Consider the following 24,722-nt stretch of genomic DNA (forward strand, 5'->3'; position numbering starts at 1 on the left):
AAGTCATGTGTTTGGGCAATTACAGGCGAATGTCAGTAATTCACAAACTGGTAGGGGAGGCAAGTTAGACGGGACCATCCATAGACAGCAGTACAGGAGAAAGGAGTTTGTGTGAGAAGGCTGAGAAAAATGATAAAAGCAGGATTAGAAGAAGGAGAAAACAGAGAGCAAGTGGCTCTTCATAGCACCCTTGATCCCATAGGCACATCACTTTCAAAGGCCATTTCTCTGGCTCAAAGGCATTCTCAGAATGCCCTAAATGAACTGATGCCCTAAATGAACTGTAATAATGTAAAATGGCCAGTCTTCGCGAACGAAGAACCGGGGAAGGTCTTTACACCTTCCAGCCTGCGCATTGGATTTTTTAGGTGAGACACAGTGTGCGCGGAACTGAGCCCACCCTTTAATCCTCAGGTTCATCTGCCGGGGCCAAGCGAGCTTGGACGGTGGCAGCGAGGTCCTCAGGACGTAGATGGATTGCCTTATGGGCTAACGAGCTCCATCTGCCCGGGGAGGGGCCCTGACCGGTAATCGAACCCGGGTCTCTGCGGTGACAGTGCAGCGCCTTTACCCTCTAGTCCACCAGGGGCTCCTAAATGAACTAGACATTGAAGTATCACATGTTAGCGATGAATACATTCTTTTGAAGGTTTTTGCAGATAAATCTACTTATGCCTTTTTCACTAAATAATCAATATGGTAGTCATTGCTCCGTGGCAAGAGTCACACCATAGGTTCACATAAAAACCCTTGGTGCTCTACAGGAGAATGACTGACTGGATTTATTGTTCTGACGCCTCTCTGATCTCAGCAAAGCTTTGTCAAAACGACAACACTATTCTGAAGTCTGGTGTCATTACTGAAATTAGAATGTAGTTACTAAAACACATAAAAAAACACTGTGATTCCTCACACTACCATTTCATTTGCTCGTTTCCATATTCAGGATAGACCGATTTCATGTGAATTCTCTTCTACTTGAAATTGTGTAAAATTTTGATGTAGGAATAGAAGTATTTGTGTGAGTAACAATTAAGCTCATGTTAAATAAGTTCCATATATGTAAACGTTTGCAGGACTATTTTGGCTATGTTTGATCATTATGATTGAGAAACAAGATGTTAACACATTGCAGAAAAAGGCTTTCTTGGCACTGATCTGCCAGCCAGTAATCTACTTCATGGGAGTTTTCCCTCTTTAAAAGGAACAGGATGAGATGGTATCATGATCCTGCAAAACTGGCTGCAGATAGTGTGGATGTCAGTGGGGCTATTCCCTGTGCTTAATTAACATTAACCTTTTTTAATCTAGACAGACAACTTTGTATTCTTCTGGATGTTTTTTTTTCCTATTGGGAAGAGAAATTCAAGAGGGATTCCATCAGTTGCATAAACCAGAAATTATGTCATGTCTATGAACTGCAGCTCCCCACAGACAAAGTTCAGTCACATCTAATACTGTACATATCATATATTCAAGTACTCAACCCTTCCTCTACCTGCCCTTACTACAAGTCCTGTGACTGAAAGCTGGGCACTGTTTCATTATGTGCAACCAGCTTCAAAATCAAATGGCCTGACAAAAGAAAAAGAAGGAAAGAAAAAGGCCAGGTGCAGAGGGGATAGAAAACCACCTGGAGGCAAAGGGACAGAAGAAGCTTATGTAGATTCCAGGATAGATTATATTGTCAAGGTGTTGGTAGAAGTGCTTCCTAAAAAGTAGAAGTTGGTAGAAGTGCTACCCTAAAAACCTATCTGGCAATAGGCCTGGAGTCTATGTGGCATTGAACCTGAAGCTGTCATCAGGCAGGTCACTGACATCAGTTGTGGGAAGGTTGTGGGAAGAGCTGCATTTTAACTAGTCCTCATTTTTGAGTTTCCACACCCTGATTTAGTATTTCAATACGTACAAATTATTCGCTGTCTTGCTAGTGATGTTTCATAGCTCTTTGTATAAAAGAAACCTAATACAGACAGTCAGATTTCTGGGCAAGATCCACTTCCCATAGCTGACCTTGAAACCCAACAGCCCTTTTTGCACATATGTGCTCTGATAGTGTGTGAGATAGGTGCCCTTCATTACAGACCTGGAAACTCTACTCCTCTTTTCATCAGGAGTTTTCAGCAGATTAATTCCTCCCAGGGCTGTCCCAAGACATGCTGAAAACATGACTGGTAAAAAAAAAAAAACCTGCTGCAAACCTAAGTCCAAATTCCTTGTAAAGGATTTAACTTTGAAATGTTTCCCATAATCTTTTAGTACACTATTAATCTGTTCAAGCAAAACTTTGGAGTGGGTTGATAAATTGAGAATAAAGGCAAACATTTCAATACAATTGTGTATGGGTAGGTTTGTCATGATGTGGAATATAAGAGGGGGATCTCTCCCTCTCTGGACAGAAAGTGTGCCTCCCTTATCTCCAGTGGGTTGGTGCAACCTGGAAGGCCTTCTGATGAGAAGACTATAATGCAGCATAAAGGTGGGAAAATAATCAGCTGCAGTAAACACATGGAGACTTCCAACATAAATCCAACCATTACACTGAATACAAGGAGGGAGAACAGGACAGGAGGAAGTAGTAAAAGAGGAAAAATTGCTGCTGGAGAATCAGGAACTCAGCTGCTTGTCACCGTAACAGGCAGCATAGGATGACAGCCAGGGGCTAACGCACATGTTCTGGTACTTAGATTGGTACAAGACAACAAGAGCAGCACTGGAAAATCCTGAGGAGGGGCCTGGCTGAGGGGCAGAAGGTCTGTCTTCATGGAACATGCCTGGAGAAAGCAATGGCAGGCAACTGAGTGCACCTTGGTCTGACTGGGGCATCAAAATTCCATCCTCTTCCAAGGTTTTACTACTATGGCTTTCTTTAGTGTTCCTTATTAATTATTATTTCTAAAAAAATATCTCTCACCCATACTGCAAGTATGTTACCACCCGCTATTAGTGCCTGGCTTAACACTTTGAGTCAGCATGGAAGGACAGCGGGGCAGGTACAAGCAGTGCTGCCAGCACCATTTGGCCCTGGAGCAGTCAGAGCAGATGTGTGAGCTGAGCAGCACCAGGCACAGGTTCTGCCTGGGTCCCACTGTCTCCCACATGCTGATGGCATGTAGGGGTGATGCAGGACAGTCCTGAGCCCATTTTTGGGCTTTGTGCAAGGTGAGGCTACATGGTGTGATCAAGAAGAAGAGGCTCAGGGGTGACTTATCACTCTCTACAACTATCTGAAAGGAGGTTATAGCCAGGTGGGGGTCAGCCTCTCCTCCCAGGCAACCAGTGACAGGATGGGACAACATGGGCATCAAGATGCACCAGGGTAGGTTTAGGTTAAACATTAGGAAGAATGTCTTCACAGAAAGGGTTATTAGATATTGGAATGGGCTACCCAGGGAGCTGGGGGAGTCACTGTCCCTGGGGGTATTTGAGGAAAGACTGGATGTGACACTTAGTGCCATTGTCTAGTTGCCATGGTGGTGTTAGGTCACAGGTTGGACTCGATGATCTCAGAGGTCTTTTCCAACCTAACTGATTCTGAGGAAGGCTGCCTGTAATAGAAACACCAGCTGTCGCCACGGTGCTGCTGCCTGGCACACCAGGCCATTTGCTCACCTACCCCGGCGCCCCGCACGCGTGAGGCAGCGCCTCCCGTGCGCACCGCTCCCACGGGAGCACAGCCAGGGCGGCCGCGGCGCCGCCCGGCAGGCCCCAGAGCCCCGCAGCGCCCGGCTCTGCCCGCCAGGGCCCGGTGCCAGCGGCGTGGCCGGGCTGGTGAGCGGCAGCGGGCCCGGGCGGACGCGGAGGCCCCGGCGGGCGCGGAGGCCCCGGCGGCCGTGACCGGGCGCGTCAGGTGACGCGGGTCACGCCGCCTCCCCGCCCGCCCCGCCGGCAGCCGCGCCGCGCTCCGCCAGCGCCGTGCGGGGGGAAGGTGGGGAGCGGCGGCGGCGGCGGGCGCGGCGCCAGCGCGGGACCTGCGCCCCCCGCGCCCCGAGCCCGCCCGGAGGCAGAGGGGCCCGCGGAGCCCCGCCGGGAGCGCGGCCGGAATGAGCCAGGTGCCGAGGAAGCTGCCGGAGGAGGAAGAGGGGGACGAGGAGGAAGAGGAGGAGGAGATCGTGGGCTTGGCGGGCTACGCCGACGGGGCCGAGTCCTTCTCGGACGGCGACGCGGAGAGCGGCGGCGATGAGGCGTGTGAGTGCCGCCCGCGGCGGCCGCAGCGGCCTCGGCACCGGGGGCGGCGGGGAACGGCCGCGGCGGGGCTGCGGCTGCTCCCGGGGAGCCGGGGGGCAGCACCGGGCTCGGAGGGGCAGCGGCCGGCAGTGAGTGCGGGTGCGGGGTGAGGCGGGGCCGGCGCCGAGGTGAGGCCGGGACGGTGGCAGGCGGGACGGAGCCACCGCCGGGAGGTGAGGTTTGGCTGCCCGCGGATGTGGGTCAGGGAGAAGGCGAGGCTCCCCGCGGGGTTTGGGACGCGGCGAGGGGAGCCAGGAATAGCGGTGCGGGGCAGACGAGGCGTGCGGAGGGAGGGCAGGCCCGGCTGCGGGCGGGGCTGGACGGTGAGGGGCCGGGCGGAGCGGGGATGCCGCGGAGGTGACCACGGGAAGGGCCGGAACAGGGACAAGGTGCTCGTGGTGTGCTGCCGTGGGGTCAGGGAGAGCAGGGAGGAGCTCTGAGGTAGGAGCAGGGCAAGGGCTGACAGGTAGCAGGAAGCGTTGGGAAAGAGGGAGGAGGCAAAAGGAGTGCAGGCGAAGTGTGCGTGTGTGTGTAATCTCCCTTCAGTTTGTCCATGTCTGAGGGGAGAGTTATTAGTTATTAAGAAGCCACAGCCTGGGGATGTGGCCTGAGTGTGCCAAGGAGGTGGGGGGTTGGGTGTCGGGCTGTAAAAGGCAGCTGCCACTCGCGGCTCTGTGGCTGGGGCTGCTCCGCAGCTGCGGGTGTCACTCCCACAGTGGCAAGCTCTGCTAAATGTCTCGTGTCCGTCTGTCTGTGCATGTGAGGACACACGTTACTCTCTGAGTATCTGTGTCAGTATGGATGGTGATGTTATGAAGGACAGGCTTACCAGGAAAAGTAGTCTCATTCAGTAGAAAAAGGAAATGCCAGCTCAGCCTGTTGCGTTCATTCAGAGCCTGACTTCATTCTTCTGAGACATGTTTCACAAAGGAGCTTGGAGAACTCTCAGTATCTCAGGATGAAAAAAGAATTGCTTTTTTTATAAGAGCATAATAAAAGGCCACGTGTTTTAAATCTACTTTGATGTTAGCATGCAGAACCCTTCTCGTTAAAGGCCCAGTCCTACAGGCTGCCATGGGAGATGCTGCATTGACTAATATAATTCTGGGGAGGGGAGGAAGGTCAGTGCTTTGAGTATAAGCCTTCATGGTTAAAAGCTGTGGGAATGCTAGAATGTAAGAACTGTAGCTGAGACTAAATAAAGTCTTATTTGAACCTGCTGAAGAGTTGCCTTCATTTTGATGCAGAGAGAATATATTTTAATGTGTTTCTGTAGTGCTGAACTAACATAGTATTTTCTGTAGAGAAGTAATCCATACTCTTTCCTCAAATTTGGATATTTTTCAGTAGGAACTTTGTTAGACTTCAGAAATGTCAGTGGATTCTTCATAGTAACACCAGAATATTGTACATAACAGAAACAAATCTTTACATCCTGAATACCAGGAAAAGACCGTCCATGTAGAGACAATTTTTACACCAGATTAAAACAAAGTCCATTTTAATAGTCCGGATCCCCTCGCTTTCTGTTTAATTTGGAATTCTCTGGAGAAAGAGGCATAGAGCATCTGAAATGGAAGGGGTTGGGATTTGGGTCTGTGTTTAGTGTAACACTGGGCTGCAGGGCAAGGGGCTTTTCCTTTTCCCAATTTCTGTCCTCTCTCTGGAGTATCTGTTCAGCAAGTAGTCCAAAATTGAGTGTTACAGCCTCCACTTTTCTACAAAGAAAGAATGGAAAGGGCAGTATTAGAAGAACAGCTTCAATGTATGGCTGTTGAAAGTGAAGCAAGAAGCCAGGCTTTAAAGTAAGAACATAATTTCTTCTTCAAAGCATGAGGAAGATTTCAAAACTTCATATTGGTCATCTCTCGCCCCAAAATAAGATACTTGTCTCCAGCCTGAATGCTGAAACCATGGCTCTTGTCCTTCTCTTACTTTACACACAGGGTCATATTCAGAGACCTTAAAGCACTAAAATTTACATAAAGCCTAGTGTTTTGGGTTTTTTTATAGATGCAATTAAAAAGTATTTAGAAGCGGGAAACCCTCTGCAGAGCATCCAAGGAAGTAGCTTTAAGACATACCGTTGCAGAGTGCAGCACTTGTGGCAGCATGGAACTAGGTCTTCTGGTTCTGAGTCTTTTCTTTAGCCACAGGAATTTCCTTCCACCAGGCATTTCTGCAATGTTTATGAACCTACAGTAGCTGAACAGCCTTCTTCATTGCATATAAGCTTTTTCTGTTAACTCTTTAGGCTCAGGCCATCTAAGTTAGTGTTGAATTGCGTGTGTTTTGTACGGCTATTGTCTTGACAACGCTCCAAAGTGCTGCAAATATTGCAGTCACAGTAGTACTGGAAATGCTACAAGATCAATGGGCTTGAAGGTGAGAGTGGAAAGTTTGGGACTGCTAACTCTTCTTTACACAAAAATGGTTAAAACTTAAAAATTATATAAGTGCATTACTCGGCAAAAAAAAAATCATTATTTGCAATAGTTCAAAACAAGACTTAGAGGCTTGTTACCTTATGGATGTAACATGAGCTAAATAATTCCTTTTGGCTTGATGTCACTTGAACAGCTAAGCTGTGAATCTTTATTTGGATGTTTGAAAGCTGGTGAGATCCACAAATATACCTTTGAATGTTGCATCCCATCACATATGCCTGCAAAGCACCTGCTTTGACAATTAATTACAATTGATCTGGAATTCAGGATGGGCTTCAAAAACTATTTTAGTTATCAGTATATATCTCTAATAGCGTAAAGGGGATGTTAAAGTATGCATCTTGGTGAGACAAGTTGGGACTACAGAGGGGCAGTTCTCAACTCCTCAGAGCTGTGCTCTTCTGTGTGTTGCAGTGCCTGCACAATGCACTCCATAAGCAAGGACGCAACTGCAATGAACAAAAGTTCTGTAAGGAATTGAATGCTTCTCTGTGAGGAAAGTGCTTTGGGGTTTGTTGAGTTTAATCTGTGAATACTTCAATGGATACAGCCTCTAACCAACATGGTTTCTGTTTTTTATGGCTGCTTAAAAAGGTTGAAATATGAAGGATTGTTGATAATGCACTAGAGACTGGCATTTTGCAGCACTTACTCTTTGCAAAAGTGAATGAAGCAGGAAATGTGTTGTATCTCACAATAGGGAAAATTATCTTCGCTGTTACAGAATAGAGAACAGTTCAGTGTTTCTCTTGGGCATATTATGATCTCACTCAGTAACCTAGTCTGGGAAGTTGCAGTGATACATCTGCTGGCATTTCTATGGCAAATTAAAAAAGGAGTTGTCATGTACTCCTGCAGAGGAATGTGGGCAGACAACACATCGTCCAATTCCTTTACATATAAGGTAATCTCTTAACTCTGTGAGAGGGAAGTGCTATAGAAGCCTCGCTATCTAGTCAGGTTTGGATGATACTCTTTTACATTTCCCAGTCTCTGAACTGGCAGAATTTCAAAATCTATATAACAGTCTTACTAGCAGGAGAGCTGGTCTTCATTCTTCTCATAGGTATCTCTGTTTGCACTTGCAACTCTATTTTTTTTTTTTTAGTGTGGATTTAATAGAAAGCAGTTTCTTTCTCGTAAGTATTAAAATCCATGAAAGTATAACAGCTTGGAATAATTTAATACAGCAATGTAAAACTCCAAGTTATGTAAAATATTTCTTCAGATATATGTGAGGTTTTAGCCTGTTTCTGAAAGAAAAGGGAGTTATGTGTTTAGCCTTTCTTCTGGTTGTCTCATCAGTGGTCAGAACCCTGGAAACTACTGTCCCACCAAATTTGAATGGAAGATGTCTCAAAGATTATTAAGTTCCCACAAGTTTGATGAAAACTGGAATTCAGAAGAGAGGGGAAACCTAAACGAAGTGTCCTCAGAGGGATGGGCGAGCAGATTTGTGTGTTCTCCATGGCAGCAGCTGGCAAACCGGTGTACATGTGTATGTGGTTTAGCCAACCAGCATATGCTGAGCTCCAGATCAGCCACAGCGTGTCGTATCTGTTATTTGGAGGATATGTCATAAGACACACAGGAGGAAGTTGGTGTTATTGTGGTTGGAGGAGGAAGGGGACACAAAGTACAAATCCATAGTAAATTAGACTTTGTAAGTTCTGTTGTGTACAGAACAAACAGGAAGTTTTTTAATTTTCTTGAAACATGCAATAAAACCTCAACCAGAAGACTGTTCACTATATGTTTTTATTAAGTCCACGTAAAGCTTTTAATACATTATTTTCCCTTCTAATGGCCAAAATGCAGATTGTACGATGTGTGGATATACACGTATTAATGAAATTTTGATTATGCATTTGACAGCTGTAGAAAATTTGTGCATTAAAGGACAGAGTAGGGTTGGAGGAGATACCATTAAATCTTGTACCTTTGGTTTGCTTTCTTGACAAGAGTGTACCCCCAAAACATAAAATCTTGTTACACTGTCCTAGAGAAGATGTTTATTATTTCTCTGTAGGTGCAAAGTATTGCAGGCACATGTTTCTGGCAGCCACAGGAGACCATGACTGTTCAGGTTGATAGGAAGAGTAGAGCAGTGTGTAGACTGCAGTTTATTACTTCCTAAATTTCTTTTCTGTGGATCAGCAGAAGTTGGCCATTGCTGTGTTTGGAGGATGAGATCCTTATGGAGTTACCGGAGTTACTGTTGCTGTTCTGCTTGAAGGAGTTTCACCTCGTGCACTGCTCCCTCCTGGCAGTGTTTCATGTGTGACAATTGATAAGACTGCAGGAAGTGGTAATACCTGCCAAGGCATTCCTAATGTCTTGAAATGAAATGGAGAGGATCCCACCCATAATATGTTGAAAACTCCTTCCTGTCTGTCACTGGTGACACCGGCCCACTCAGGGTGGCACAAGCACTCACAAGCCAGTAGATGGTGCCAGGGGATGTTTTATGCTAACACCTTCAGTTTGAGAAGTCTTAATTCTCTGTAACTCAAGCTCAAGAGGCACAAACAAACCTGGGCAAGGTTCTGTGCCCTCCTGGCAGGCATATTCTGCTCGTGTTTCTGAAAGTTGTGAGTGAGGCTTGAGGGACACGAGAAAATGGATGTGGTCTCCACCCCGGGTGCAAAACATGCTCCTAGGCAAAGGATTCCTTCAAGCTTTCCATGGGTTTTTTTTGCCCATACGGCTATGTAATAAATTGACAGGTTGCAACTGTTGTTGCTGAGGTTCCTTGTTTTGTGTTTTTATACTTTGGGAGTAAAGCTGATCACTTAACGTATGCAGGCCACATGCAGAAATGATGCATGTGAATAAATGTGTGCCAGTTTTCTGCAATTCAAAATGTATCCCAGCAGAAAAAGAGAAAGAAATGCAAATAAGTTTTGTGCTGAAGTATGTTGAATAGTCTGTAGCGCAGTGGATGGGGAGAGAAGGTCTGTCTGACTCCTGATGTGTTTAGCCTGTTGTGTGATCAGTATTTTAAACCTGACCACTGTGTAGTCTGAGCTGTACTCTGTGGATTTATCATTGACAACTAAGTTTTTTGCACTGCTTGTGTTTGACAGTGCAGACAGAGTATCACAAAGGTATTTGAAAGCTTTTTACATCTAAGAACAGTGCTGTTTTCACCTCAGCACCAAAGGACATTTCAAAATGATAGGCCAGCTAAATGCAGCAATTGAGACTGCTGTAGCTGTTTTGATTACAGATACCTGAAGCTAAAGTTGGTGTATCTGCAGGTATGGATAGCTATACATTCATGTCCTTACGGATATAACAGCATAGTTTATTCCCGTAACTACCTTTATTCTAATATAGCTTATCAGCAACAGAAAAAGTAGTACCAGTTTCAAACTGTTGTAGGTAACACAATGAAATCACTGTTCCCAGGCCTTTGTTTTGCAAATAGGCAGATGATGTGCTGTCATCTTATTTATTGGATAATAAACCTTTACAGATTGTAACACAAAGTATTCAACAGCAGGTGAAATTATAAGCACCTTAGAAAAGAACTCCTCCTGAGCTCAGTACTCTGTTGTAAGTTCCATCGTAGAAGAGTTGTTTGCCTCCTGAGTTGTCGTCTTCTTGTAACTCCTTGAATGTGTGATTTCATTTATTTATTTATTGGTTGATTGATTTTAGAGGAAGGAAGCCCTCAGGTAGCCTTAGGAAGATTACACAGAAGTACTTAACACAATCCAGCAGTGTTGTGTGACTATCAGTTGACAAGGGTATTTGTTCTCAGATGATACTATTTCAAAGAAGAATATACATGGGATAGTGCTAATTAGAGTAAAATTAGATATTTCAGGATATCTGTGTGTGATAACACATTTTTCAGATACAAATGGATTAAAGGTGAGAAGTAGGTTTTCTGATAGTATAGCCTGAAGAGCAAATAATTCAAGTTGAAATGTCTGCAGCACTGCTCTCTAAGCTTAAAAATTGGTAACATTTGCATAAATCCAAGTGAAAATGTAATGAAAGTAAATGTCAAATGCATGTTTTCTGGCAGTTACTAATTCCATTGCCATAGTATATTACTTTTCTTCTTGTGTGATTTTATTCAGTTTTGGATTTCAATGATCCCTTCAGTACTGAAGTTAAGCCAAGAATCCTGCTCATGGGATTGAGAAGAAGCGGGAAGTCTTCCATTCAGAAAGTTGTCTTTCACAAAATGTCGCCGAATGAGACTCTCTTCTTGGAGAGCACAAACAAGATCTGCAGAGAGGATGTTTCCAACAGCTCCTTTGTCAACTTTCAGATATGGGATTTTCCTGGGCAAATTGACTTCTTTGACCCTACGTTTGATTATGAGATGATTTTCAGAGGCACTGGAGCACTAATATTTGTTATTGATTCTCAGGTAAAATAAAGGGGGTGCTTTAAACTACTTTTTTCTTCCTTCAGCAATAGACAAATGGGTTGGAAAGCATAGATTTTTTTCAAAGCAAATAAATAATCTTCATCACAAACACATATTAAAAGAAGTCATTAAAACTTGAAGAGCTGCTTGGCTGTTTTTAATCTCTCTCTGCAGTATGTTCAGAAGTTAACTCATTTGCTTTAACATCTCAAGGTTCTTGCTTAGATTCCTAAGTGCTGACAGCATAAGATTTGTGCACACGCTAGATGTAGGCACAGGCTACTTATAATAAATAAAAGAATTAGGCTGTTGTTGAACTGTAGTATTATCTCAAAGTAAGTATCAGAAAATTCATTATATCTGTTTTAAGATCTTTGCTAAGCTGTAGCTCTTTTTTTTCCTTCATCAGGATGATTATATGGAAGCATTAGCTCGGCTGCATCTTACTGTGACCAGAGCCTATAAAGTGAATCCAGATATCAACTTTGAAATCTTTATCCATAAAGTGGATGGTTTGTCTGATGATCACAAGATTGAAACACAGAGAGATATTCACCAGAGGGCAAACGATGACCTTGCAGATGCTGGATTGGAGAAGATTCACCTCAGGTGAGAAAAGTTGCTGTGCTGAGAATCCTAAAGAGGAGAACAGCTTATTTGACAAGTTACTGTCTTCTGTTCTCTTGAAGTAGCAAGCCTTCAATATATGAAGGAAAGGGATAATCAGAGATACTTCAGCTCAGGTCAAATGCGGTATCTTATTTCTAATTGCTGTCTCGGAAGGAAAGATAGAGAGATGTGCTTAAAAACAGATGACAAGTACGCTGGAGTCGTACCAGTTTTTGCTGCAGCTACTGTCTTGAAATAAGTTGCTTGGACAGTGGCAACAATCAGTAGAGTTCCAGTCATAAAAATGTATAGGCCACTACATCACTTTTGCCCTCTTTGAAACCTCTCTGCCCTCCCAGTAACTAGTTGTCACTGCTGCAGCCTGATCGGAGCCATTTGGGAAGACAGGTCCTGTATTTTTGCCTTATGTTTGCTGATAAAGAGATTATTCTAGGAGACAGTGAAAAATAGTGGATTTCTGCAGACTGGGAACTAGAGGACATTAAGTTGTCTTGGCTTTCTTAGCACTTTAAAGCCAAGTACAAACATATTAAAAAGAGAGACCTGCTCCATGAAAATGCTGGCTCTTTACAGCTCTTCACTACTTGACTGCATCACTGGATTGATAAATGGGTCCACAACTTTCAAAAAGTAGATCAGAACAGACATAGTAATACTCCTCTCCTTCAATTTGAAAAGTATTTTTTGTAAGAATACCAAGGTGGGAGTTGCATCAAGAAATTCTACATCCAAGTCTAGTTTTTCAGTGTCTAGGGTTTGAGGTTTTTTTCTGGTATAGAGACGGAAGTGCTGTACTTCAGTTGTAACATGACTTTTGGTCACTGGGAATAATTACGTAAGTGTAGGCATTAACTGTTTGACAGTATTTCATTTCACTCATATTATGAAAGGTACATCATGTTCACAGTATGTGGCTAAAAGGAAAATGTGGTGACATTTTTTTCCAGCTTTTATCTGACAAGCATATATGATCATTCTATATTTGAAGCATTTAGCAAAGTGGTACAGAAACTGATTCCACAGCTCCCAACACTGGAAAACCTGCTTAACATCTTTATTTCAGTAAGTACTTATTATATACTTTGTAGATCTGGCTATGTCCAACATGCATGTTCAGATACTCTTCACTGCCTTCTGAGAGATCATGAGCAATGTGAACTCCCAGAGAAATGATCAGAACTTAGTTGACATGCACCTACATGCAGCTTGGCCTCACCTCCCCGTCTGTTAAACAGTGTTACTGAGCTGCTGAGATACAGTATTTTCTGAATCATGTAAAATGGGTACACAACCATCACTTTTCTGCTCATACATTAATCTGAATATTGCAAAGGTCTGTGCTGCATGCTTTTAAGTTTTGCTTAAAATTTGTATTGATAAATTCTTGGAGGAACATAATCTAGTCTGACTTCATATGTAGAGCTGTCTATAGTGTTTCCTAGAATTAATTCTACTTTGTAGAAGAAGAAAAGTTTCTCATGTCTTGAAATTTTTAGAGTTAGAGTCCACCACAACTTTCACTGCTTCCGTAGTTACTCTGAAGGCCAGTTAGGGAGCTTTGTATATTTACAAATGTGGCTTGTTGGCACTGTAGAGGCAGTGGCTTGATCCACTCTTCCTGTATGTCTGATCCTTCCTTTCTGTTGTACTGGTTCTGACACTCACCTGTTCCCTCATGGAGTCACTATGACACACACTAATGCACTGTTTAATTTAGTTAAAAGCAGATCACGGAGGAGTCCAACATGCTCATGTTTTGGCACAAGGTAAGAGATGGGAACATGTAGCAATGAGCAACGGGGAACACAGTGAGTAGGTTGTGAAAAGGGGAAACTCCCTGTTTCAGTGGCCATTAAATCAGATCATAGTGGCTCCTAAAGCTGCACCCTTTCTCACAGTATTCTAATTTTTCGCCTTGCATCTAGCATTAATGTCTCAAGCTGCAATTTCCAAGCAAGGTTATTTTATTATGTCTTTTTGTGATTTTGACATAATGAAATTATTTAATGTCATTCAACAGCCTGTAAGATAAAATTAGACTTCACAGTTTCTCAGTGTAGAGTGTGAAAATGGAGAGAGAAAAAAGTTGGTTGTGAAAGGCAGAGCTAGGATTAGAGGAAGATCTTTCCAAAACTTATTCTCTTATTACTAAGCAACAAATTATGCTGTTTCATAATGAATGATTTGTTACAAAGATCTATTTCTACTAAAATAGCTGGACTGTATACTAGTTATCTTCCAGTCTCAAACTCCACTTAGGACAGAAAAGTAATGAAAGAATGATGAAAACAGTTTTGGAGCAATTAGATACTGAATATGCTACAGTCTTAATGAGAAGGCTGTCTGAGTGATGGTCCTCTTTGTGCCAGAATCATCCCAGTCACTCATTACTGTGAGTCAGATCTCAGTATGAGGTCTCCTCACTGTTTGGAGTTGGTGAAGAGTTTGTGTGAAATCACTACATGAATTGATCACAAGCTGCTTCCTGAATGACTGATGACAGTTGCACATGTGTCTGCAACACCCACCTCCAATCATATCTACAATATCAGGTATATAATTCGTAAGGAAGAACAAGTATTTCGAATGAATGGGAAGTCCAAAGAGTGAGAGAGTTGTGCTTATTTCCCCTGTTCAGTAGGGGAAAGAATCTCAGACTGTTCCTTGGCTCCAGTTTGTGAGTGACCTGGAGCCGAGTGTAGCCGCATCACTATGTCCTCACTCTTCCTGTCCGTTATTACAAGCATCTTCTGTCTGTGGGCAGAGAGACTTGGAATGACTATTTGCAACCACAGGAAGACTAAACATCCTTCTCCAGCCTAGAATTAGTTAGTGGGTGCCTTTTTACCTTAGCAGCTTAGTAACAACAGATCTTGACAAGGATGTGATGAGGATGTGATTTCATGAGGATGTGATTTCCTTTATGCCATGGGGACTTCCAACACAAAAAGCCGACGATTACAGAAATAGATCTGTGATCACTCTTAAGTTCACTGCAGGCTTTTGCCTAAATTTATAACACCACAGCGTGTGAGCTTGTACGTTTGAGGAACCATCAGTGTGATAATAGTGCTTCTACATTCTTTAATGTAACTGCTTGTAAGTCATAAAATAACAGTTGGTCTGGCACTCAAAATCCATCTAAATCTCACCTAACACACTTACCAGCTTCATACTGAAGGATGCCTGTTTCTTAGTTACCATGGCCTCACCAAGCAATCAAGCTGTGTGACACGTGAACGTGGATTTTCGTTTTAGCATTGTTTGGTTTGTTTTGAGGGATATTAAAAAGCATGTCTTAAAAAAAATTAATTATTATGGTAAAAACAAAAAAAACTGTATACAGTTCTGTTCATGTAATGATTTAAATTTTGTAATAAATTCAGATGTAGTACTTAATTCATGAAATCTGTTTGCTGTAAGGCCTGTTTAAATAATTGTCCAGAATTCATTCCTAAGTGTATGTGACTGGAGATATCCCCTTAAGTTCTTTTGAGAATTGCTTTTTAGGACCAAATCTTGGCTTACACTTCATACTTTCAAGAAAGAAAACGATAGGCCTGTTTACTTAACCTAAGAATAGGAGAAATACAGCCAGTTTTACTGAACCCATTCCATTTAAAGAATAGAATCTGCCTTCTACATCATCACAACCAGTATAGTTGAGAAACATGGTGTGAATTTCAACTACCTTGTGGGGTTTACCTATCCAAAATAAAATCTCATATATATTCATTGCAGATTTTTCACAATGACTGTCTTGCTTCAGATTAATCATGGAATACTCTTACATTGATTCAGAGTGCTTGATAGAGTTTCTAGCACATTGCATGCAGCATGTTGCATCTTTTCTGCAGACTGTAGGGTTATGTCAGAGAGAACTAGTGCTCATTCTGACATTCCTCTCATTGACATCCATGGCAGCCTTTCATTCAACTGCATTAAGGCCACTGCTGGTCTTTTTGTCTCTAACAAGGAACCCACTTACTCTAGTAACAGAAACAGTTAATTTCTTATTGTCATTTTTCCTGACTGAGCATTAATGATGTAATGTGTCTTTGAATAGTACTTTTTTTCCACCTTTTTCTTGATTTTATAGAACATGTGATTATCGTTTCTACAATTTTGGCTTTTCTTCCTTGAGTAATTTCCTCACAACAATTCTGGTTAACCCTTTGCTTTTTTTGGTTAAGGTTGTACTAAAAAAAACTGGTAAATGAGGTGCTTGAAGTCGTGGGTACAGTTTGGTGATTACAACTCCTGGCAGTCCATCCCACCCTTTCACAAAGACTTCTGTTACCATACAAAGTTCTGTAGAAGCAAATATGTGTAGGTTTTCAGCAGGTGGAGTAGTTGCAATTGAAGATAAGCATAGTTTTAAGTTAAGAGGCAAATTTCTGCCCTTACTAGCAGTTGTAACTGCTGCCGTGGCAAACATCTGAAAATGAAAACTTTGTGAACTGTCACTGCAAGTACAGGCAGGCTGCAGCAGCTGGAGTTCTGAGATGAAAAAAATCACTTCTCATTGTTAATTTTATTGTCACTGGCATCTTAATAATTTAAATTACATCTTACCTGTACAGCTGAAATTGTCACTATATCTCTCTTCATGTAATACAAAATTTTGTAATTGACTCTCATGAATGACACTAAAGGGCTCATGTTCTAACTTCTTCTGTCTGAAATTATTTGTATTTTCAAATATGTATTTTGGCAGTGAATTACAGCTACGTACTGATATTTTAAGTGAACGTTGGGATTCAACTTTTTTGACAGTTGAACTATGTGAGGTGCTGAGAGAATTATTATTTAAAAATTAAAATTACAGAACTACCATGTGTGCCCAGAATAATCAACATAAACATGCACACATTTTTGTTCTTTGTGCTCAAAGAACGTAGACTCATAGAGCCACATGGGCTGCAAGGGACCTTTAGAGGTCAGCTGCTGCTCAGAACCAGGCCAGTCAGAGCAAGTTGCTCATGGCTGAGTCCAGTTCAGCTTTGTGTACCTCAAGGGTGGAAACTCTTCAAACTCTCGGGTCAGCAAGCTCCCAGTCCTTTGCCGCTCTTAGGTTATTTTTTTTCTTGTATCAAGTCAGAATTCCAGCCTGTGCTTTTTACCCCTAGCCCTTCAACCCTGTAGCTTTGACAAGAGTTTTGCTGTGTCTTCCCTGCACCCTTTGATTAGGTATTTGTAGATAGCAATGAACCTCCACTTCCTCAGGTTGAACGAAGGCAGTTCTCTTGAGTATCTCCTTACACGTCCTGTGCTTCAGCCCATCTACTTAAAGTATCCACAGTGTATGTTTTGACTGGTTTTTTATAAATGACTTACTGAAATGTGCCACTCACAGAGTCTTTTCCATGAGGAAATGCAGGAAATTCACCTCTGTACTCTGTTATTATTAATGGATGTTTCCAGCCTTAGCTCTATGTGTGATAGTGGAAGAGTGATGCCTCTTTAAGAGGGAAATGCCCAAAATACTGATGGCCATCGTTCAATAGTATACATAGCGTTGGAAATTTTTCTACCTATTTCAGGAAATACGGAAAGCAGAGTCATCACTTTAGTCTCTTAACTATGTGTTGAACAGTTGACTTAGAAAAGAAAGAAGATAAAGGAAAAGTTCTGTAACTACAAAGGAAGCTTTAAAATTATTAAAACTGGTTAGGGATTTACAGTGTGGTTTTTGGTAGTTACAAAACTGCTCTGGCAGCAGTCCCAAACCATGTTGAAAAGAGAAGCCCATATATGGAGACAATTTGGTTTGATGGAGAAACTTGCTTGTCTTCCTGTATAGGTGGATTCTGAAGCATATTTTATAGTATGAGCTTTACCAATACTGGGAAATTGCCCTTTTTTTTTTCATACTGGGACAGCTGCCCAGGTGTAATCCCTTGATATCAGCAAGCAAGGCTACTGTTTTCAGTTAAGCAGTACACATTTTTTTTCCAGGAAGCAGAGGCTTATGGCAGTTGACCTTATCTGCACAAAGAATATGAGCTAGCATTCCTGTTAGCCTCTCAGAGCTGTAAATATGATACGTCTCCAGTATGGAGAGAGCCTTAATCAGCTTGGCAGGATGTCAGGAACATAGCTGTCATCACTTTAGCAAGCCTTAGCATTATAAATATGGCTTTAACCACCAGTGCTACATGAAAAGTGAATGCACCATCAAAATACTGGTCTTTGTCCTGTGATCCTTAAAGGTGTTCTACAAACAGGAGAACAGCTACAGACCCCAATGAGAAAATTTTTTAATTTCCTTGAGAAATTTGTTCCTTATCAGTAACTGCCTTCTTTATGCATCAGCTTTTTCTTTCCTTTGTTTCTGCCTTCTTACATGTCCAGCTAGAAGAACTTTAAATTGCAGCTCTCTTTTTATGTCCATTGCTGCAATCAAAAATCCAAAAGCTCGAAATTGGAAGATTTTTTTCCCTACCCCTGCATTTTCCAGTGAAAATCAATGTAACCTCTCCAGGTGTGTTCCTGAGGGGGAAAGTTTGGGAGCGTAACTAAGCATTGCGTGATCAGAGGCAGAAACTATCGGAAGGTCTGTGAGCATTATGGTTTACTACAAATATGACAGTGCTGTATGTAGAGTTCTTTCAAAATGAGCTTGATTGCAGTTTAACTTCTACTTCTTTAGCCTAGCTTTTTGTATAACAGGCAAGGGAAGAAAAAAGCTTGTTAATTTGAAGACTTGGCTCCCACTTTATTTTTCTTTCTTCTTCTTTTAAATAGAATTCTGGGATTGAAAAAGCATTTTTATTCGATGTAGTTAGTAAGATCTATATTGCAACAGACAGCACTCCAGTGGATATGCAAACTTACGAGCTCTGCTGTGATATGATAGATGTCGTGATTGACATTTCTTGTATATATGGGTAAGTACATTGTGAATGTTTTCCATAAAACTATGTACCTGGAATCTGAATAGCCTCAAAATTAGAGTGATGTGGGCATAAACAACAATGTGCTATTTGTCAGGACAAGGGAGAAGCAGAAAACAAACAGTAGGCTTCTGAGGTAGAGATCCCTCTCCAGCAACAAACACAGCTTCCTTGTCAGCCTTTTTGGTGAATATCTTCTTCTTTCTACGCTAATAATTTTACTTGGAGGAAAGAGTTGGAAGAAACCAACCTAAAATAAAAGGAAACATTATCTTTTTGTTCTGCAGGGACAAAGTCAACAGAAGGATGCATTCTGTTTTAAAAGAAATGGGGCCATATTTAGTTTCGTTTAATAGCTAATGGTCTACAGTGGCCTCAGAGAGTTGCTTCACTCTTGCTTCAGTTCTCTATTTGTCCTCTTTTCCCTACATGACTTTCCTGTTGGTTTTGTTTTTTTCAATTTCTCCTTTTAATACATTAGCAACTGGAGATCTCCTGGGGTGTCATGTACTTTTCTTGCAAGTTATGTTTTCAGTGGTTTGGCTCTTGCCTAGATGCAATGCCAGCCATTCCAGGGAAAAGGAGAGGCACATTAGGAATTAGTGCATTAAGTTGCATACACTTGGAAGCCCAAGCACAGCATACCTGGAGTGTGGTAGGCTTTGGTAGCTTTGCATTTGTATCCACTGATAGACTTCATGCACTCTTGGAGAAGGTACAAGGGAGAGTCCTGGTGCAGATGTGCAATAAACATTAGAACTTCAAAAGAACAACGAATTGTTGAATACCTTTCTAAAATTTCTCAAGTTTGTACATTCTACTGTGTGTTTCAGATTTTGTAGTAGTCACTTCAGTAACTGTATAGGAACTTGTGTTTTACAGAGGTATAAAATAAAGGATGCTGATTTTTGTACGGGGAAAGATGCTGCTGTGTAGTTCAGAAGACTATGCATTTAATAAGTATCTGTACAACACCACTCGTGGGCTTCTTTATTCACAAAATGTCATGCCACCACTGTCTTTGTGTAGCCATTTACCATTTATCACCAGAAATCTGCTCGCCAATTTTTTAGCTACAGACTAATGACATGATATTACAATTAATTTCTTGTCCTCTGTTCCTGAAACATTTGTGGAACTTGCCACTTTAACATATTATTGAGACTAATTGTTCTGTGAGGTTGATAATAACTATCCATTTAAAAATATCTGTGTGTGCATTCAGGAATGAGGATAAAATTACAAGGCACAAAAACTAATTCACTGATCATTATGACATATCATCTGTGGGGAAATCTCTTTTCATGATACGATGTTGCAAAAGCCAGCATGATGCCTTAAAGTATCAGTCAGTTGCCCGTGCTCAAGCAAGGTTTCTGGTTTTGGAATTATCGGTACAGACTCACTGTTTCACGTGTTTTAGATAAGCCATAATATAGTGCATTGATTAAAAAAAAAAAAAAAAACAGCACTATGGCAAATGGTATGGCAAACGGTTGGTATCTAACAGAGGAAAAAATAAGGCTCCAGTTCAGGCACTTGGCAATCAAACCATCTGATTCTAGGCACAGATCCAAGATTTGGTGTGTAATTGGATAAACGACTTAATCTCTTTTTGTCTTAGTTTACAAAGTGTGTAGTTTGAAGAAGAATCTCCCTGAAAGGTTAAAATGAAAATTTCATAAATTTTGAGTATTTGGTGAAAGAACCAATGTAGGAGTTTTTTTGTTAGCTCATCTGGTGGCTTATCTTTTCTTATTTGTTTGTTTGAATATTGCTCTTTAGGCTTAAAGATGATGGCACTGGAACTCCTTATGACAAAGAGTCAATGGCAATCATAAAACTGAACAATACAACTGTCCTTTATTTAAAAGAGGTGACAAAATTCCTCGCTCTTGTTTGTTTTGTCAGAGAAGAAAGCTTTGAGAGAAAAGGTATTTTTCTTTTTTCTACTAATGCATTGCTTTTCCCTTCTATTAGCAAGTTAATGAATAACTGTGGTTGTTATTAGCTGACAGTACTCTCTACCTGTATCATAAATATTAAAGGTAAGTACAGCCTGATGAAGTTTACATAACATGTTTAAAAGCATGAAGAATTTGTGCTGGCATTAAGATAAGATGAAATCATAAATGTATTTGACAACTTTCTGACAAGAAATCATTTGAAAATTTACATCCAGTGCAGTAAAGTTTCCATCTGCAACAGCAGAATGTCTCACTTTCTCTTGGCTGACATTGATTTTTACCTGTTGACATCGGCATACACATTTAAAACAGCTTGTGTGCCATAAACACGGTAACATTATTGAAAGAAACCCATTCTTGCTTTTCTTGTATCTGAAAGGAACCTTTTGGAAAGTCACATGTTTAGGACCTAGGCAGCTTTCATATTTTGCAGTTTAAGTTTTAAAAATTCCTTGTTTATCTTTCTGACATTAGTCAATGCGAATACTGAAAGCTTAGTTCACGATCTCTCTGCTCACTGGCAAGATGTTCACTGAGTTAATGGTCTTAGAGAAATGCCTTGAGATCAGAACGCATCAGAAGAATAAGCTGTGATCTGGGCTTGTGTTCCCCATCTTGTGGTATCAATTCACCAGTCAGTGTTGGTGTGTTTGTGAATTCAGCCCTCATACCATGTCTGCTGGGCTGCTTGATAGGCCATTGAGCTTTTTATAAAACTTCAAGTGGTCAAATGTCTCTTTCATACCCTTACGGCCTTTTATTACAAATGAATGTGGGATGTGGTCACTTCCATTTTCTGTTTTAAGCATAAGTGTTACTGCCACGTACCTACTAACAATTCTGTTTGAGAAAAGACACCACACTCAATAAACACCCATTGGGGGTTGTCCAAAACTGCATCACGTTGTTGTATCTACATAGTTGGGACACTTCATAGCTTGCACTCTGTAACAGTACAGTTCTATTATAACTTTTTGTGCCTGGTTGACTTCCCAATAATATTTTGTCTGGGAGAGGGAAAATAATTCCTGGGAAAAAAATCATAAAGTGTAATATAGTGGATTTTAACCACTTACATACCTGTCATCTCCTGTTAGGGAAACTGAAGTGAGAAGCGCTGCAGTATTTAAGAAAGCTTATGGCATTAACGTCGAGTGAGGTCATGAGCTCAGTAACCAAAATTCTAAAATTTTATTGTGGTATTACAGAATTGTACCACTCACTAAGTCTTCCGATTGACTACCAATATGGCTTTACAGCTTTTCTATGGGATCACATTCAGCCCACTCATATGCTTATCTTATCTGCCTGTTACGTATGTATGTAATCTAACAGCATGTCTATTGCGTTATTTTTCGATTACAAAGTAAGATGAAGTATAGATGGCTGAGATTTGGTAATATTTCTATCAAGTATCCATTTCAAAGCTCATATATTGTCAAAAAATGAAAATTCTTTGATTACTAGATGCTACTTATTTTTATCACAGTTATTCTGTAAAGCAGATTTCCAGCATGGCATCATATTTTATGAAATATTTTGTTTCTTCTTCTAGTGTACTGAGCACTTCTTCAAAGCCCTAGATTAAGTTAAAGCTTAATATCTGCCAATGAATTTCTTTTTGTTTTCTCTTGTAACTAGTAAGTATATTTAATACTGGACGTAGTATTAAGCTATAATGCTGACTGAATTATTTGTATTTATCAAATGTGCTTTTGCTTAGCGTATTAAAAAATGCCTGGACAGTTCACTGAGTATGACCTCCAGAGAGTATGGTATTTCACTAAATATAGAATATGAGCAATTTTTTCATTACTTATTTTATATTAATCTCTTTATTAATATGTAAAACATTTCTGTCTCTGTAGGATTAATAGACTACAATTTCCATTGTTTTCGAAAAGCCATACAAGAAGTATTTGAAGTAAGAATGAAAGTAGTAAGATCTCGAAAACATCAAAGCCGCATGCAAAAAAATAAGAGACCCACTCCCAATGGGACACCAAGAATGCCACTGTAACTGCGGTTTTCTGGCAATGTGGCAAGCGAATTTTTCATGAAGTTGATGTGACTTCTGCATCTCATTGCACTGAGTGAAGAGGAAAACAAATGGGACTGATGTATTATAAGACTTTTCCCTCAACGTTCAGAAAGCACTGTTTAAATATTTTTATCCAATCAGTTTTTTTCATATAGTGAGCACTTTGAGCAAAATGTTGTGTATATAAACATTGAGGTGAACACTTGTAAGAATTTTCTTAATATATGCTGTAAACCTTTTTCATGCCATATTAAGAAAAAACAGCTGTGACAGAAATACTGGGTACATAATTTGCACTTTTTCATGTTTTCCTTGTGGAGTTGGACTTTGATAAACTTAGTTTTTATGGTGATTTTGATGCATGGTGTCAGGTAAAACGTATGCTGTAGTTTATTTACCTGCTACAATCAAATTGGTTAGTAAACAATTAAGAAAACTTGGTACAATGCCTTTTAAAATTTGTGACAGCTAATACCTAACATTCATACAGATCTAATTTCGTATATTTTTCAATTTGTAAACTGAAGAATAATTTTGAAGTATTACAGCAATAAGTACCTTACCAGGAATCATAACTGGTAGGTAAATACTAGCTTTTATAAAACAGGCTTTTGGCCAAATTTCATCTGGAGTTCTCCATAACACTGGTCATGCCCTCTCTTGGGTCTGTTTTTATTATTTACCTCAGCATATACCACTAAAATACCTTTCTATAAAGACAATTGTTTTGTAAAATGGCTCTATGTTGCACTGGTATTTTTATAAGGCTTCAGAGAAGTGTGTTGTATTTGTAAGTTGAAGTTACTTGCTAAGTCTGTCTTGAGAGCCTGCACATGTACAGTTGGCGCAGTGAAGACTCTGTATGTATTTCCACTCCGACGTTCTGATGTATTGATAAGAAGTAAAGATGTGAGTACTGGGTTCTGATTCCCTCTAACAGGGGTCCATCTGTGATTGAAATCAAGAAGAGACCATTAAAATGAGGACTGGACAATCTATCTGCTGTAGTAATCAGCGTTCATCAGTACTTTTGAAATTGAATATGGACACATTTACCACAGGATTCCCCAAGACAGCAGAGCACTCTCAAACATAAAAACAAGTAATGCTTTCCAAGTTCATTATCCAGTGTTTTTGTTTAATTAGTGATACAAAACTATAGTTTCTAGTCAGAAGAGCAGCTCTTTTCTTTTACCAGTCCTGCTACAAACCAATTGCATGCACACTCCAGTGGTGGTGTTGGCAGCTCTTGGGAGTGGGGAGAACTTGACCTGAATGGAGGCAGCTTTCAGTACACCAGAAACAGGTAACATGAGATATACCTCTTTCATAGCTAACCTGCCACCAGCCGAGGTAGCCCTGGAGACGGGGAAGGTTGAAAGTTTTTGTCTTAGCCAAGGTGAGGCATAATGCTTAGTGTCTGTCAGTGAGTTATGAGCCCCCAGAGTTTGCTGGCTTCTGTTGAACAAAGAAGGGTTTAACCTGTGGTAGGCAAGGCTAAGTTGTCTGGATGCAGATGCAGTTGCTGTATGAGATATGGACACACCTGGAAGCTCTAGTACCATACCGAATACACAATTTGGGAGAGACAGTTGCATGAATGCAAAAGCTCTCCAAACAGACATCTGCCAAAAGGGAGACCAGTAGTTTCCAAACCTTTTACCGCTTTGCTTTTTAGGAACAAACTGGCTCTTTTGGCATGAGTCTATTAAATATATGTGGAGTTCTTAGAAAAAGATGCTAGTCAGTAGCTTCATCAAGACTCACTGATAAGTAATGCAGTTCTAGGTGCTCAGGAAGGTAAGAAACATTGGTAATAGTGAAACATACTGGTCCTGGTGCCAGTGTGAAGGATAGGGACAGCAGCTGTAGAGAAATCAGAATTTTTCAAAACTACAGAGTTCAAATTCCTTTTGGTACTGTTACCACCCGTCAACGTAGTTGAGGGCAGCTCTTCTGACCAGCCCTTCAGTTAAGAGTAATGCAAAGCTGTTTTCAGAGTTCACCAAAGCAGTGATGGGTAAGAACCACCTTTTGGCAGCTTTCCAGCCCACAGGACTTTCGCTGAAAGGCTGCCATAATTTCTGGCCCTGCTTTTGTCTTTCAGTTTTTTGAGATTCACCACTT

At 41.1% G+C, this 24,722-nt stretch overlaps 1 protein-coding gene across 1 annotated transcript; it reads left to right on the plus strand.

The window, feature by feature from the left end:
• Positions 1 to 3,941: 3,941 nt before the first annotated feature.
• RRAGD (Ras related GTP binding D) lies at positions 3,942 to 23,593 on the plus strand. Its single transcript, XM_027896260.1, has 7 exons — positions 3,942 to 4,188; positions 10,766 to 11,061; positions 11,471 to 11,670; positions 12,639 to 12,753; positions 18,439 to 18,581; positions 20,373 to 20,521; positions 22,423 to 23,593. The coding sequence occupies exons 1-7, from the start codon at positions 4,044 to 4,046 to the stop codon at positions 22,572 to 22,574; spliced, it is 1,200 nt and encodes a 399-aa protein (XP_027752061.1). The 5' UTR covers positions 3,942 to 4,043; the 3' UTR covers positions 22,575 to 23,593.
• Positions 23,594 to 24,722: the final 1,129 nt, after the last annotated feature.

This window comes from Empidonax traillii, unplaced genomic scaffold (genome assembly GCF_003031625.1).
Source record: "Empidonax traillii isolate 1590-97213 ecotype Southwest subspecies unplaced genomic scaffold, ASM303162v1 scaffold491:size805508, whole genome shotgun sequence".
Lineage (NCBI taxonomy): Eukaryota > Metazoa > Chordata > Aves > Passeriformes > Tyrannidae > Empidonax > Empidonax traillii.